This window comes from Anabrus simplex, chromosome 2, assembly GCF_040414725.1.
Source record: "Anabrus simplex isolate iqAnaSimp1 chromosome 2, ASM4041472v1, whole genome shotgun sequence".
NCBI lineage: Eukaryota > Metazoa > Arthropoda > Insecta > Orthoptera > Tettigoniidae > Anabrus > Anabrus simplex.
In genome coordinates this window covers 121,975,334-121,991,638 of record NC_090266.1, presented here as the reverse complement: position 1 = coordinate 121,991,638, position 16,305 = coordinate 121,975,334, and the positions used below count along the sequence as shown (strand labels likewise).

The window sequence follows — 16,305 nt, the reverse complement described above, 5'->3', positions numbered from 1 at the left end:
AGCCGATCATGTACAAAGGGGGTTCACTTCTGTTTGTGAGAATGATACTTTGAAAGAAGAAGTGAATTCTTTGACTTCTCAAGACGAGAGGTTAGATCACTTTTGGCTTCGCACTGTTTTTCCAACAGTAAATTTGAAAACAGTAAAGTGGGCTTCATTTCTCAAAACGATACTAATATTGTTTCATGGAAATGCTTCACTTGAACGTGGTTTTCCTTTTAATAAAGAAATTCTAGTCGAGAACATGCTACAAGTATCCCTTGTAGCACAAAGAATAATATATGATGTTATCCCAAACCCTGGTGGAATTGAAAAGGTCTTCATTAATAAGAACATGCTCCATGCTGCAAGGAGTGCTCATGCTTTGTATGTTCAAAATCTAAAAGAGAAACGTGAAGCATTGGAAGTAGAAGATTCTTCGCAAAAATAATAATAATAATAGTAATAATAATAAGAGAAAGGCCGCTTTGTTGTTAAAAGAATTAGAAGAAAAGAAGCGGAGGGTGATGGCAGAAGCTCGACAGTCGTTGGTGGCTATGAAGAAATTTCTTCACTAAAGCAGTAATGGTAGTACATTTAAAAAAAAAATTAAAGTGAATTTAATTAGACTAAATTAAACTTCCAAGTTTTGAAATTTAATATGAACATTAATTGCTTTTAAAAAAATGTATTTTAATATAACTGATACTTCCTTTATAATTTTGTTTTTTGTCATTTTGTGTCGGGGAAAAACTGGTTTTTATGTCTGGAAAACAGGGAAATGTCAGGGAATTTTAAAATCTGGATTTGGTGGACACCCTGTATAAATAGTTAACACGTTGTCAAGTCCTTGTAGTTGTTGCAAGATGCTGATAAAGCATCTACTGTAGTTTAGTTAAAATCAATCTCTTAAAAAAATTTATAGCTGCTTAGACCTTAAGGGCATACAGTTTTTTCTTGGTCAATTATACATTCTAGTTACTAACATACATTAAAATAAATTCGCCTAATGTCATATTTGGAACATTAAACAGACTTGTGCTTGGTATGGAGATTCATTGCAGTACAAGTCTTTAGTAAAATCTACCCCTTAAAAATACAGCTGCTTTAGACATTAACACATTCACGCCCGTATCTGAGTTATTTGCCTATAGCGCTTGACCATGCTGTGGACCGTATCCGAGTTAGCCCGGATGAGCGCAACCTTGGACTGGAGCCGTTCCTATGCAGCTGGGGTCTATTTTGGTCACAAATATGTGCGAGAGATATGAAGGTAATACCCTTATGAATGCTTCTACTCAACAGAAACCACATGGCCACGGCGATTTTCCCTCCCAATGCACTTCTTTTGTTTTCTTTCTGGAGGTAGCATTGCGCTGGCCCAACTAGCTGCGTAGCTGGTTTGTGATTGTACAAGCGTGTGTATAATCGCATTCTGGGGTGTAACCGTGGCGTGTAGGGACAATATAAATGATGCAAGTGGTGCGAATTTACAAAGCACAGTTTTTCAGCTGCTTGAAAATTATCTTGGCCAGGGGTATACAGTCTATATGGACAATTATTACAATAGCGTTGGACTCGCGAGACAATTACGGGAACAGAACACTGCCGTATGTGGAACAATACGGTCAAATGGGGGTGTACCATGCAAGGACTAAAGCTCAACAATATATGAGCTCAAGAATCAAAATAGGAAAGTTGAGCAAGGATGCAAACTTTATTAAAAAGTGTATCATAAATAATCTGACACCTAATTTAAAAAAAAAACAATAAATGACGTATTCTACCACATCAGAAAAGAGTACCAAAAAAAAACTAACAAGCTTTGGCTGCAAAATGAATTACAGTTTTTTGCATAAGAAAAAATATTTTCTAAACAATCGTCTGTATGAAAGATAAAGTTTACAGCACCGAGCTCGACTGCTGCAGTCGCTTAAGCGCGGCCAGTATCCAGTAATCGGGAGATAGTGGGTTCGAACCCCATTGTCGGCAGCCCTGAAGATGATTTTCCGTGATTTCCCATTTTCACACCAGGCAAATGGTGGGGCTGTACCTTAATTAAGGCCATGGCCGCTTCCTTCCCATTCCTAGGCTTTACCTATCCCATCGTCGCCATAAGACATATCTGTGTCGGTGCGACGTAAAGCAAATAGGAAAAAAAAATTTACAATAAGTTAACCCCTATACTTTCTCAGAAACAGTGCACATTAGACCATAAATTTCATATCCTTTCCAGTAAATCAAGTGCAGACGACAGGCCGCCTAGAATGCGATCTCAAATAACACACACAACCATCTTCTAGCCCTGTTTCATCCGCCTTTTATCAATCTTTCCAACACTGACTTTAACGAAGAAGAAATTGCTATCCTCTCCAAAGGTCCTAAGCATAATTGGCCCAATTACAACATAGCGAATATGGCTAAACAACTAGTAATAGAGACAGAAGCATCTATTAACAAAATACCTTATGATAATCAGGACGAAGTCAGACATGAAGCTAAGAAACAATTAAAAAACATTCTCAGTGCACCGGTAGACACCATAACTACAGCGCAACACGCCAATAGAAAAGATTCTACAGCTTAAGAATAAGACTAAAAACACAAAAACCATCATTACCAAAGCAGACAAAGGGAACACTACTGTTATAATTGATCAAACAGATTATATAACCAAAACAAAAAACTTTTTTACAGACAGTTCTTTTACAATAATTGAAAAAGATCCAACTCAATTCATTCAAAAACAACTTAAACAGATACTAAAATACACAACTTTTTTGCTGACTGATAGTGAAAAAAACCAACTGATCAATATGAACCCTGGTCTACCGATGGTCAAAGCCCAACCAAAAATCCATAAGGAAGGAGTTCCTATAAGTCCTATAGTAAATTTTAGACCGAGCCCTCTTTATAAAACAGCGCAATTTATACAACAATTCCTGAGTAAACACTACACTTTTCAAGCAAACAAATCCGTGAATAACACTTTAGAATTGGTCAAAAATCTAGACAGCTTTAAATTGCAACTTCATCATACAATGCATTCATTCGATATTACCAACATGTATGCGAATATTAAACCAGAAAAAGTATTACCAATCAATTTTAAAAACCTACGTACTCATTGCAAACTCAGCCAGCTAGAAATAGCAGATTTTATGACCACCCTAAAACTTCTAATCAATAGTAACTACTTCATATTCGATAAGGTAATACACAAACAAGATGGACTGGCCATGGGTTCACCAGCATCTGACATTTTCGCCAATATATTGAAACAGGAACGCCCGTACTTCAGTTTTGCGGAGAGCATGGATAACGCCAAGGCGTGTACGGTTTATGCTTTAGAGAGTACGAGAGAAGGGTAGTGAAATAAGTTCATATTTAAAGTGGAACTTGCAGTTTATTAAAAAAAATGCATAGAAATTATATCACCTTTTACAAACGAATAGTTTGAATGCCCTTGAAGATGTGGAGGAGGCGTCGTCGAAGTCATCCCACGTTGTCGGTGTTGACCCACGGCTGTTGTCAGCCGTTGATGTTGACAGAGACTCAAACCTGGGGCGGTCGTCTGATGATAGTGCAGCATGGAATAGTTGTTGAGTTTTGTATTCCACAAAGTCCTATGAAAGGAGCAGAGAAATGTAGAACTTTCGCACAGAATGTCAATGGAATCTGATACGACACTTCTCTACCGCACTGCACTGCGAATTAAGGCGAGACACTGTTTACTGGTCGAATAGGTTCCACTATAATTGATGTTGGACGCACTTTTGAAAAAAAAAAAGATGAATTCAAAGCCACAGTTCTGTGAGAATAATTAATATTGTTCGTGCAATAGTCACTATTGAACTTGAAGTGATAAGCAATGAAAATAATCTGGAACTTTCTGAGATACGATGGTTTAGCACTTCACTCAATCTCAAAAGAAAATAAATGATGTCCTAGCAGACACACTCGTAGAAATAAATTAAAGCTTCTGCGAAGACAGAAAGAAACAGTTTATGACAGTCTTGTGAAAGAGAACCAAGTTCTGTTACGACCTAGTCTTAACAAAAATCACGTAATTTCTCAGAGGTAAGATTTTCACTGAGGCACAATATTACACGCAAATTTAGACATAGTCTTTATGAGGGGAATTGACATAGTCCCTCGAAAAGAAATAAAGGTACCGTATTCCACGAATCAGCACTGTCCGTGAAAGGAAATATCGGCACAGTTTTATGAAAGTAAATGTTAGCGCAGTTCTGTGAAATGGATTGACAGTCTTTTAAAAATGAAGGGTAGCACAGTTTTATGAAAAGAAAATGTTGACACTGTTTTTCTCACGGAGTGATTGACACAGTCTTTGAAAGAAAAGTAGGCACTGTCTTTTACGAAATAGCCTAACACAGTCTCTTGTAGAGGGACCAACTAATGCACAGTCTTTATGCCCTAAGTCCTTTAAGCACAGTTTCAAAATGTACAGTCTCTTCAATTGCACAGTTCACAAAACGAAATGATGTTGCACAGCTCGACAGACTGATATTAACAAGAATAAGCTTTTGCTTACACGCGAAGTTAGAGTCCACAGAGAAGGCTTTCAACACTAGTATTACGTACTTTCGAACCCCGGTCCTAAGCCGGACAGAGTAACAAACCGTATCACATAGCGAGGCGACTGGTTCACGGCGATGCGCTCGCTTGTATACACACTGACACACTCTAGGCTGGCGACCTTCTTTTATTGCCCAGGGTCGGACGGCGAGACTGTAAATGCGAGCATCTTAAAAAATTCATATCTCGGCCATCCTTCCGCCAATTTAAATGACATTTTTGGTAGTAGCATTTATTGACTAGGCCTACGAGGTGACGTTCTCGAAATTACGGTTTAACCTTCCATTCGTGATGAAATGCCATAGAATTGAAAAGAACTTTTGTTGTATTGTCACTTGGCCTTGGATGGCTCGCCATAGCAGCGCTTGCTTGCATGCTGTCCCCCACAATGCCTGCGCGCTCGGCGCTTGTTTTGAAACCATACAGCCGGGTGTTAGCGAGTTCTCCTCAAGAAGTACATGAACGCGAATGCTCGCAGAGCATTCCCATTTTAATATACAGTACCTAGATTTCCTTGAACATACAAAAATAGAGAAAGATAAGAGATTTAATAACATACTTTTGTGGTCCAGATTTGTAGGCGATACGTTTATTATCACGGACCAACATATTTCTGACGCATCTACTACCCTGTCACACCTTAATAATATTGATCCAGACATCGAGTTTACAATAGAATCTGAGGTAAACAACCCTTAACATTTTAGATTTAACCATCACTCTGCTTCCGTTTTCTTTTAAGTATAAGATCTACAGAAAACCAATACACACCGCTACAACCATTCCACAAGACTCCATACATCCTCCTAGCCATAAGCGGGCAACCTATAATAGTATGACACACCGTGCTTTTAGCATTCCCATGTCAAAATCAGATTTAAGTAAAGAACTTAACACAATACGTAGCATTGCAGCCCACAATGGCTACAACCAGAGTTTTATAGAACGAATAATTTATAAGTTTAAGCACCGACCGAAATCCAATTTACAAAAAGAAATAACTAAATCAAAAACCTACTCAAACTTCACATTTAATCCTAACATCTACAGAATTACAGGAATATTTAAGAAGAAAAATATCAATATTGCCTTTAGAACTAATAACAGAAATCTTGACATATTCCACAACTCTAAGCTAGTCAACACTTCTAACCCCTTCGATAAGTTGGGCATATACAGATTTCACTGTAACAACTGTGCCAGTACATATATTGGGCAAACAGGGAGATCCTTTAAGATTAGATATAACGAACATGTCAATGCTATTAAATATAGGAGATTCTCAGCAATAGGACAACACATAAATGACTATAAATGTAGTTTTCATGATATCAGTCATGATATATACGTCATCGAAATAATGGGGAAAGGTCCTTTACTTGACTTAACGGAGCAGTGTTTCATCTTACTAGACCAATACTATAACCCTAACTACAATCTGAACGATTTATCCGAAAAACCTACAATATTGTTTGATACACTCATTGCAGTAATTAACAATCTTAAAACACCAATAAATCAACCAGTATACAAAATGATACGTAACCCGCTTGCCTACTACTCCCACCGTAATCCACGCCCTCCCGAGCAATGGCCTCAAATTACCGCGATCGCCCCTTGCCCTACATAACACACTCCGCTAGTGCTCGCTCTCTGTTGTCTGTCATTTCGGAAGGCAGTTCCTCTTCGGCTTTACTCGTGACAACTTGGTGCTTGAGGTAAGTTTCAGCTTACAAACAAAAGTGTTTTCCTTATCTCAGTTTCTGTTACGCTAATACGTAATATATTCCTTCTTTTAGGTCCGTCTTGGATCGAGATATTTCTAGAATCTCAAATCCTTTGAACGTAATGTTCTTCAAGAAATCCTGTCCACCAGTCTATTATTATCAAGTCTCTCCATAATTAAGGACACTACAATCAAAATATAGACTATAAATGCACATTAATATTATTAAACGCACTGTATTCACAAAGGATTGTCATTTAACTTCACATTTTACCAAGGCAGAATGAACCCCATTTTATAGTTCGCTAACATTCATGTTACGAGGATCTGTTTTTCACTAAAGACCTTCACTACAATGGACCTCCATACCAAGCATAAAAATGTTTGTTTCAAAATGACATCAGTTGAATTTATTTTAATGTATGTCAATAACTAAAATGTATAATTGGCCAAGAAACACTGAATACCCTTAATGTCTAAAGCAGCTATAATTTTTAAGAGATAGATTTTATTAAAGACTTGTATTGCAATGAATCTCCATACCAAGCACAAATATGTTTAATGTTACAAATATGACATTAGGCGAATTTATTTCAATGCATGTTAGTAACTAGAATGTATAATTGGCCAAGAAAAAACGGTATGCCCTTAAGGTCAAAGCAGCTGTAAAAAATTTTAAGAGATTGATTTTAACTAAAGTAGATGCTTAATCAGAATTTTGCAACAACTATAAGGACTTGACAACGTTTTAACTATTTATATCCAAAAGATTGTACAGAATCAACAAATTATAATATATCGCATAAGAAATATGCTAGTAATTTCAATAAAAATGTACACCTAATACACAAAATAGTTAAAGAGTATGGTTCAATTTGTATATACATATACTGACTGACAGAGCAAATGCAACACCAACAAGGAGTGGTCAGAACTTTATGCCAATTGCAGGGTAGACTGAAGTCACTGAGGCATGCTCATGATGTGAAATGCGCCGCTGTGCTGCGCACGTAGCGAACGATAAATGGGACACGGCGTTGGCGAATGGCCCACTTCGTACCGTGATTTCTCAGCTGACAGTCATTGTAGAACGTGTTGTCGTGTGCCACAGGACACGTGTATAGCTAAGAATGCCAGGCCGCCGTCAACGGAGGCATTTCCAGCAGACAGACGACTTTACGAGGGGTATGGTGATCGGGCTGAGAAGGGCAGGTTGGTCGCTTCGTCAAATCGCAGCCGATACCCGTAGGGATGTGTCCACGGTGCAGCGCCTGTGGCGAAGATGGTTGGTGCAGGGACATGTGGCACGTGCGAGGGGTCCAGGCGCAGCCCGAGTGACGTCAGCACGCGAGGATCGGCGCATCCGCCGCCAAGCGGTGGCAGCCCCGCACGCCACGTCAACCGCCATTCTTCAGCATGTGCAAGACACCCTGGCTGTTCCAATATCGACCAGAACAATTTCCCGTCGATTGGTTGAAGGAGGCTTGCACTCCCGGCGTCCGCTCAGAAGACTACCATTGACTCCACAGCATAGACGTGCACGCCTGGCATGGTGCCGGGCTAGAGCGACTTGGATGAGGGAATGGCGGAACGTCGTGTTCTCCGATGAGTCACGCTTCTGTTCTGTCAGTGATAGTCACCGCAGACGAGTGTGGTGTCGGCGTGGAGAAAGGTCAAATCCGGCAGTAACTGTGGAGCGCCCTACCGCTAGACAACGCGGCATCATGGTTTGGGGCGCTATTGCGTATGATTCCACGTCACCTCTAGTGCGTATTCAAGGCACGTTAAATGCCCACCGCTACGTGCAGCATGTACTGCGGCCGGTGGCACTCCCGTACCTTCAGGGGCTGCCCAATGCTCTGTTTCAGCAGGATAATGGCTGCCCACACACTGCTCGCATCTCCCAACAGGCTCTACGAGGTGTACAGATGCTTCCGTGGCCAGCGTACTCTCCGGATCTCTCACCAATCGAACACGTGTGAGATCTCATTGGACTACGTTTGCAAACTCTGCCCCAGCCTCGTACGGACAACCAACTGTGGCAAATGGTTGTCAGAGAATGGAGAACCATCCCTCAGGACACCATCCGCACTCTTATTGACTCTGTACCTCGACGTGTTTCTGCGTACATCGCCGCTCGCGATGGTCCTACATCCTACTGAGTCGATGCCGTGCGCATTGTGTAACCTGCATATCGGTTTGAAATAAACATCAATTATTCGTCCGTGCCGTCTCTGTTTTTTCCCCAACTTTCATCCCTTTCGAACCACTCCTCCTTGGTGTTGCATTGTCACTGTCAGTCAGTGTATTTTAAAATTTTGTTATTATAGATTTGTATGAAGCTTTGTTAACAATTTTCCTTTGGCTGATGATGGCAAATCGGTCTAGAAAGCCAAGAATAACTGCCGAGAGTATTCGTCGTGCTGACCACACGACACCTCGTAACCTGCAGGCCTTCGGGCTGAGCAGCAGTCGCTTGGTAGGCCAGGGCCCTTCAAGGGCTGTAGTGCCATGGGGTTTAGTTTGGTTTGGTTTGGTTTGGATGATGGCAAATACAAATGTTGAAATCTAATAAATATGTGATGTATTAATGACGTCACACCATTGTAGTATTGAATAGGTGGAAACAATTACCCTCACTCCTTAATGTAAATCTGGATTCAATACCGACTAAAAATGAAGTTTTTGACATTAAACCATTTGCCACCGAGCTCGATAGCTGCAGTCGCTTAAGTGCGGCCAGTATCCAGAATTCGGGAGATAGTAGGCTCGAACCCCACTGTCAGCAGCCCTGAAAATGGTTTTCCGTGGTTTCCCATTTTCACACCAGGCAAGTGCTGGGGCTGTACCTTAATTAAGGCCACGGCCGCTTCCTTCCCACTCCTAGCCCTTCCTTGTCCCATCATCGCCATAAGACCTATCTGTGTCGGTGCAACGTAAAGCAAGTAGCAAAAAAAAACCATTTGCCACGTCAGATGCATTTGTGCAAATCTCAAAAGTGGCATCAAAATCAGAAATTTTCAAGGACTAAATTATGATCAGTGCGGGATTCAACCAGTTGACTTCCTCTTTCACTCCTTTGTCCCAGTCCATGTTCTACAGCATTACCTTCCCTTCCTTGGCCTACTACTGCATTCCAATCTTCCATCACAAAGTCTCGTCTCCTTTTTACATGTTATATTAAACCTTGTATCCCTTTATGTATTCTTTCCATTTCTTCAATATCTGCTGAAATAATAGGTATATAGACCTTCGCTGTTATGGTTGGCACTGGCGTGGTGTCTATCTCGACAACAATAATTCGTTCACTTTGCTGCTTGTAGTAGCTTACCCACTGCCATATTTTCTTATTCATTAATAAGCCAACTCCATGATTGAATGTTGATAACCTTGTAGTTGCCTGACCAAAAATCCTGCTCTGTCTGACAACTTATTTCACTTACACCAACTACATAACTTTAGTCTATCCATTTCCCTTTTCATATTCTCTAACCTGCCACAACGATTCAGACTTCTAACATTCCACGCTCCAAGTTGCAGATTGTCAGGATTAAACTTCCTGGTGATTGACCTCCTCCCGTGTAGTCCCCACCCGGAGATCTGAATTTACCTATGACAGCAATGACTTTTACAGTAGGATACAAAAGTTGAAAATTAGAAAAGCAGCTGGAATTGATAAGGTTTTTGGGGATATACTAAAGACAATGGGTTGGGATATAGTACCATATCTGAAGTACTTGTTTGATTATTATTTGCATGAAGGAACTTTACCAAATGAATGGAGAGTTGCTATAGTAGCCCCTGTATACAAAGGAAAGGGTGATAGACATAAAGCTGAAAATTACAGGCCAGTCAGTTGGACATGCATTGTATGTAAGCTTTGGGAAAGCATTCTTTCTGATTATATAAGACATGTTTGCGAAATTAATAACTGGTTTGATAGAAGGCAGTTTGGGTTTAGGAAAGGTTATTCCACTGACGCCCAACTTCTAGGATTCCAGCAAGATATAGCAGATATCCTGGATTCAGGAGGTCAATTGGACTGTATCGCGATAGACCTGTCTAAGGCAATTGATAGGGTAGATCATGGGAGGCTACTGGCAAAAATGAGTGCAATTGGACTTTACAAAAGAGTGACTGAATGAGTGGCTCTGTTTCTAGAAAATAGAACTCAGAGAATTAGAGTAGGTGAAGCTTTATCTGTTCCTGTAATAATTAAGGGGGGAATTCCTCAAGGCAGTATTATTGGACTTTTATGTTTATGTGTAAAGAAGTGGAATCAGAGATAAGGCTTTTCACAGATGATGTTATTCTGTACAGAGTAATAAATAAGTTACAAGATTGTGAGTAACTGCAAAATGACCTCGATAATATTGTGAAATGGACAGTAGGCAATGGCATGATGATAAACAGGGATAAAAGTTAGGTTGTGAGTTTCACAAATAGGAAAAGTCTTCACAGTTTTAATTACTGCGTTGATGGGGTGAAAATTCCCTTTGGGGATCATTGTAAATACCTAGGTATTAATATCAGGAAAGATCTTCATTGGGGTAATCACATAAATATGATTGTAAATAAAGGGTACAGATCTCTGCACATGGTTATGAGGGTATTTAGGGGTTGTAGTAAGGATGTAAACGAGAGAGCATATTTTTCTCTGGGGAGACCCCAACTAGAGTATGGTTCCAGTGTATGGGACCCTCACCAGGATTACTTGATTCAGGAACTGGAAAAATCCAAAGAAAAGCAGCTCGATTTGTTCTGGGCGATTTCCGACAAAAGAGTAGCGTTACAAAAATGTTGCAAAGTTTGGGCTGGGCAGACTTGGGAGAAAGGAGACGAGCTGCTCGACTAAGTGGTTTTGACATAAGTGGTATGTACCGAGATGGCGTGGGAGGACATCAGTAGACGAATAAGTTTGGGTGGTGTCTTTAAAAGTAGGAAAGATCACAATATGAAGATAAAGTTGGAATTCAAGAGGGCAAATTGGGGCAAATATTCGTTTATAGGAAGGGGAGTTAGGGATTGGAATAACTTACCAAGGGTGATGTTCAATAAATTTCCAGTTTCTTTGCAATCATTTAAGAAAAGGCTAGGAAAGCAACAAATAGGGAATCTACCACCTGGGCAACTGCCCTAAATGCAGATCAGTATTGATTGATTGATTGATTGATTGATTGATTGATTGATTGATTGATTGATTGATTGATTGATTGATTGATTGACACCATGCTAGCAGGAGTAAAATAGGAAACGCATGAGAGAGACTGTTTTATCAATAAATCATTGTTTCATGCAGAGAGACCTGCATGTTCTAGGGAGTTAGTTACGGCTGTAGTTCCCAGTTTCTTTCAGCCGTGTAGCAGTATCAGTACAGTGTTCAGTATTATTACAAGGCCATATCAATCAATCAATCATCTAGATTGCTGCCCTTGCAACTCCCGAAAGGATGCCGTTCTCCTTCCCCCATTGGATGAACCATTCGTCAGTCTGGTCTCTCGAGAGATACCCATCCAATATGATTACAGCTATGTGCTTCATTGGGATGCGCAAGCCTCCCCACATCCAATAGCTTCAAATTATTTTATATACTGTTTTTCTCCTATTTTTAGATTATTTTTAGCTTTGGCAAGGTCCCTTCGTTCACAGGGGAGACCTCTTATAATGATGTATAAATGCTGTTGATATTGTCCTGTTTGTATTAAATCATGAATATACTCATTAGTTCTTAATCCCTTTATTTCATATTCTGTCGGTGGTTGAATTTACATCATACACCAAGTAAAAATAAATAATATTTGTACTATGTATTTTTGAGGAATGTGCAGAAAATATGCTGATTCGAGTTCTCCATTCTTAGGCAACAAAAAAATTTTTCCTTCATTGTACATCCTCCTACATTCTTCCCTCTATTGTGGCTGGTTATTAGGGTTCTTGAAAATGAAAATCCCTGCTCAGAGAGGTATTGTGTTTTACTATCCCCTAAATGATTCATCTACTATTTATAGTTCATTCGCATTTCAGTTTTCCAATTACCGGATGAGTTGGTCGTGTGGTTAGGGGTGCGCAGCTATGAGCTGGCATCCCGGAGTAGTGAGTTCGAACCCCACTGTCGGCAACCCTGAAAATTGTTTTCCGTGGTTTCCCATTTTCACACCAGGCACATGCTGGGAATCTGAAAAATGAAATTACATTTTATTTAGGTACTTTGTAACCTCTGTTTACTTACTTGCACCAACAGCTTTTTGTGGAACAGCTATGTCGCTGTAGTTATTGTCTGTATCCTTGTTTCTTTAATTTTCTTTCGCTTGTGCTCACTTTCATTTTTCTTTCTTTTTGGAGACTTTTTCCGTTCACTAAAACGCAACCACAGCACATGAAACACCAACAATGACAACAAGGTTATACTGCCGCCAATCTATGTTGAAAACACCCGTGCCAATAATAAATGCTCTTACACTCTTTTTTAGTTTTTGTTATTGCTTTCTGAAATAATTACAAAAGCTTCCTCAGAATATCCGTGACATCTGTTAATTCTTTTACAATATACTATTTCTTTCAACATGTTCTGCAAATCGGGAACAGCCTAATTGCATTTCGATGTGAAGTGTGAACCAGTATATTCAGATTTGTATATGGGAATTATAGCAGAGTTACATCGTCACTGGCTTTTCACCAAGGCGTCCACAGCTTTAATCCCATCCAATTCATGTGGAAATTAAAAATGAAAAGTCACATCTCTGTGGTTTGGATTCATGTAAAACTAGAAGTCTTGTGACTATGTTCTCACAATATCTACAGTCCCGTAAAACTACAAGCTTGCTTTACTCTTTTCTACACTTATTTCAATCCACATTCTTTGATCTCCCCATTCACCACATCCAACTGGTTTCATGTCCTCTTCTCCCCAAATCACAATATCATCTGCAAATAACATGTTCATTTCTATTCCTCGATATGCTGCTTTTGCTTTTCTCATGATGTCATCCATTACTATTGTAAACAGAACTGGGGATAGAACTCTTCCCTGTCTCAGCCCACTAGTGATTTTGAACCAACTTGTCCTGCCAACTTGTTTGCACGCAACTACAACATCCCTTGTTCATTGCCATGATCATTTTTATTAATCCCTGTCCGTTTCCTTTATGCACCAGACTGTTCCAAACTCTAGTCCTGGGGACACTGCCATATGCCTTTTCAATGTCAATGAATCTCATTCACCATATCATTCCCATACTCCCATATCTTTTCCATTAGTTGTTATTATTATTATTAATAATTATAAGTTTCTTGGTAATTTTTAAAAAAAATTGTTGTTCCTTTTACTCTTGATTTGGACTGGTTTTACTTCCTACCAGGTGGAGATACGTTGCGTCAATGAATGTGATGCGGAGCCGTGTTGCGCTGGTGGCAAATATGGGCAAGTTGTGGGCCATTGGTGGATATGATGGAGTATCAAATTTATCCTCCGTTGAAGTCTATGATCCAAGTACAGACTCTTGGTCATTTGTTGCTTCAATGTGTGCTCATGAAGGTGGTGTTGGAGTTGGTGTTATACCGATCTGCTAACCTAACAGACTGATCCCGGTGGTTTCAGAAAACGCAAAAACTCCACTGAAAATTTTTAACAAGATTTACTGCATACCATTTCGATTGGGTTTTTTCTGTGCAGAAACCTGTGATAATTGTACTTTACATTGAACCAAAAAGTTCACGGTAAAGATAATTTTACCTTTACTTTTTATTCTTGTATATGATTGTCTTAACTTTCATCTTTCCTGATCTCTGTTAACTGGATTTTCCTGGTATTTTTCATGTTTCCATATTGATAAAACAGAAAAAGAAATATAAAAATGCCCCTCCTTTCTTTTTCAGAGAAAGAATGGAAAGATTGTTAAGAGCCCACCTCTTTTCCTTAATTTAGTAGTAATCTAGTCTTAATTATTTTAACAGTACTGTAATCATGATATTCAGTCTGCTTGTGGGATGGTAATACATGGTTGCATTTGCTATGTTCTTAAATATGGCTGTTGAAAGGCCATGTTGTTTTGTGACCTGATTATATTTTACTGTCAGTATATGGCAATTTTTTTTTATATATTTACTTCGTAATGTTAGTGATTTATTTTCATGGTTTACAGTAGAGATGCTTGCCTTTTGTTTTTGTTATCTTGCAAAAATACAATTCTTTCCTTACTTGCAGTGGACATGGTAAAACATGAAAAATGACACGTGGTAATTAGTTTCAAACTTGTTTCATCCACTGGCACTATCTTGTAATCAGATTAGCAACATCCATGGCAAGGCCCTAAAACATTTCTCATGGTGGTTTCCTTTATACATAGATCCTGCTAGTGTATATAGTTCATGCAGATCCATTCTTAATACGTCGTTCTGTTATTGAGTATCATATGATTTTTTTAAAGCTTTCTATTCTCTTTCTTTTGATAGAAAGTGTTACATCTACTTCATTGGAAGGGTGACATAAGTAATTGGTTCACTAATAATAAAAATGGACAAAACAAACTTTACAGAACTCATACTAGTAGTAACCATGACAAGGACGATGACATGGGTGTAGAAAAGAAAGTGAACACTGAGCTCTGATGAGCTGCTGAGGGATTAGTTGTGAAAATGTATCCTTAGAGATCTCAAACTATTTCCCCTTCCCAATACTTAGTGAAGAAATTATGTGTATCCAACACTAAAAGAGAGATGGTGCAAGGTAACTCCGACAGGAAGTCATAATTTTAACTACCTTTGTTGGTCTGCTTCCAAACTTTTTTTTTATCAAGCTAGACAACTGAAATGGTTATATCCAAACTGAAGTGACTAGATCGCAGTCAAGGAAAACAAGGAAAATTCCTCATTCATGATAAGAGATAGTGGACATACTGTTCGTTGAGATGACTGTTTTCTGCTTCACATGAATACTTTTCAATTGTTACACTATTGTGAAAAACACTGGATTTATACATTCAGTGATAGTATTGAAAGAGCTTGAATTAATTATCATGTACAGAGTGTGGGGAATATGCAGTATGTTTCTGGATATTGTGAAGCAAGAAAGACCTGGAAGGAAAGATCCGTAAAGGAGTAACCCTTTAAAATATTCTGAAGAAAATTGAGGCGAGCTGTGTATTATATACTGTCGAAAATGACATTCAGAGCTGTTAATACCGGCTATGTAGTGAAATATTTGAACTTCTGTTCTCTACAAAAGCAGCCTCTAATGGTACGACTGTTTAGTTAGTTCACTTTGGAGGGGGTAGCCTTCGATGAAATTTAGGACTAGTACATCAAAATGGGGTGGATAATTGAAATAGCGGAGAATGAAATTCATGGTATGGTAGAGAATCCCCATGACTTTCGTGATGTTGGATGCACTTATTAGTGTGCGTGAGACTATTAAATTGGAGCTTGTAACAATGGGGCAAAAAAGTACTAACACGTATAATCTAGTACGTGATCTGGAATAAGTGGGCAGGGCTGATGCCAGAATGGTGGAACAAGTTGACGTTTATTTTATTGTGATATTGCTTCTTTTATGGTAAAGTTTCACTACTAAAATGAAAATCTGCTGGAACATTCATTACTTGCTGTATATTATTTATTTTTCAGTCAACCTGCTGCTGCTGCTCATTATAGTTCATGTGATTGTTTAACGACTACAGCATTTTCTTAAGGGCCCCATTCACGTTGAGATCTGTGGTGATACAGGTATCCAAGATATGTTCCAAGAATCAGTTCAGCATAAACACAGAGACTTAATTTTGAGTTATTCAATTCATATTGCTTGACCGAAATGTTGCCTCTCCAACCAGTGTGTGTAGCAGTTGTAATATTGCAATACCACAAGTTTGGTACATTTCTTTCATTAGAAGATGGCTCTGCAACTTAAGTTCTCGTCATAAAGCATAATGAAAGCTGGTACCTTTTTTGATAACAAAACTGTGATCCACATTGGTATACCTAATCTAAAGTTTTTTCAACAAATTCTG

The 16,305-nt window shown here is 39.0% G+C and overlaps 1 protein-coding gene across 3 annotated transcripts in view; it reads left to right on the top strand.

Annotated features, from left to right (window-relative positions):
• The window catches only part of KLHL18 (Kelch like family member 18), a 278,350-nt gene extending 262,867 nt beyond the window's left edge, over positions 1–15,483 (top strand). For all 3 annotated transcript variants that reach the window (XM_067140348.2, XM_067140347.2, XM_067140349.2), the window contains one exon: positions 13,663–15,483. In XM_067140348.2, coding sequence (XP_066996449.1) covers positions 13,663–13,873 — 211 coding nt within the window. In that variant the 3' untranslated portion in view covers positions 13,874–15,483. The remainder of the gene's footprint in view (positions 1–13,662) is intronic.
• The last annotated feature ends 822 nt before the right edge of the window (positions 15,484–16,305 follow it).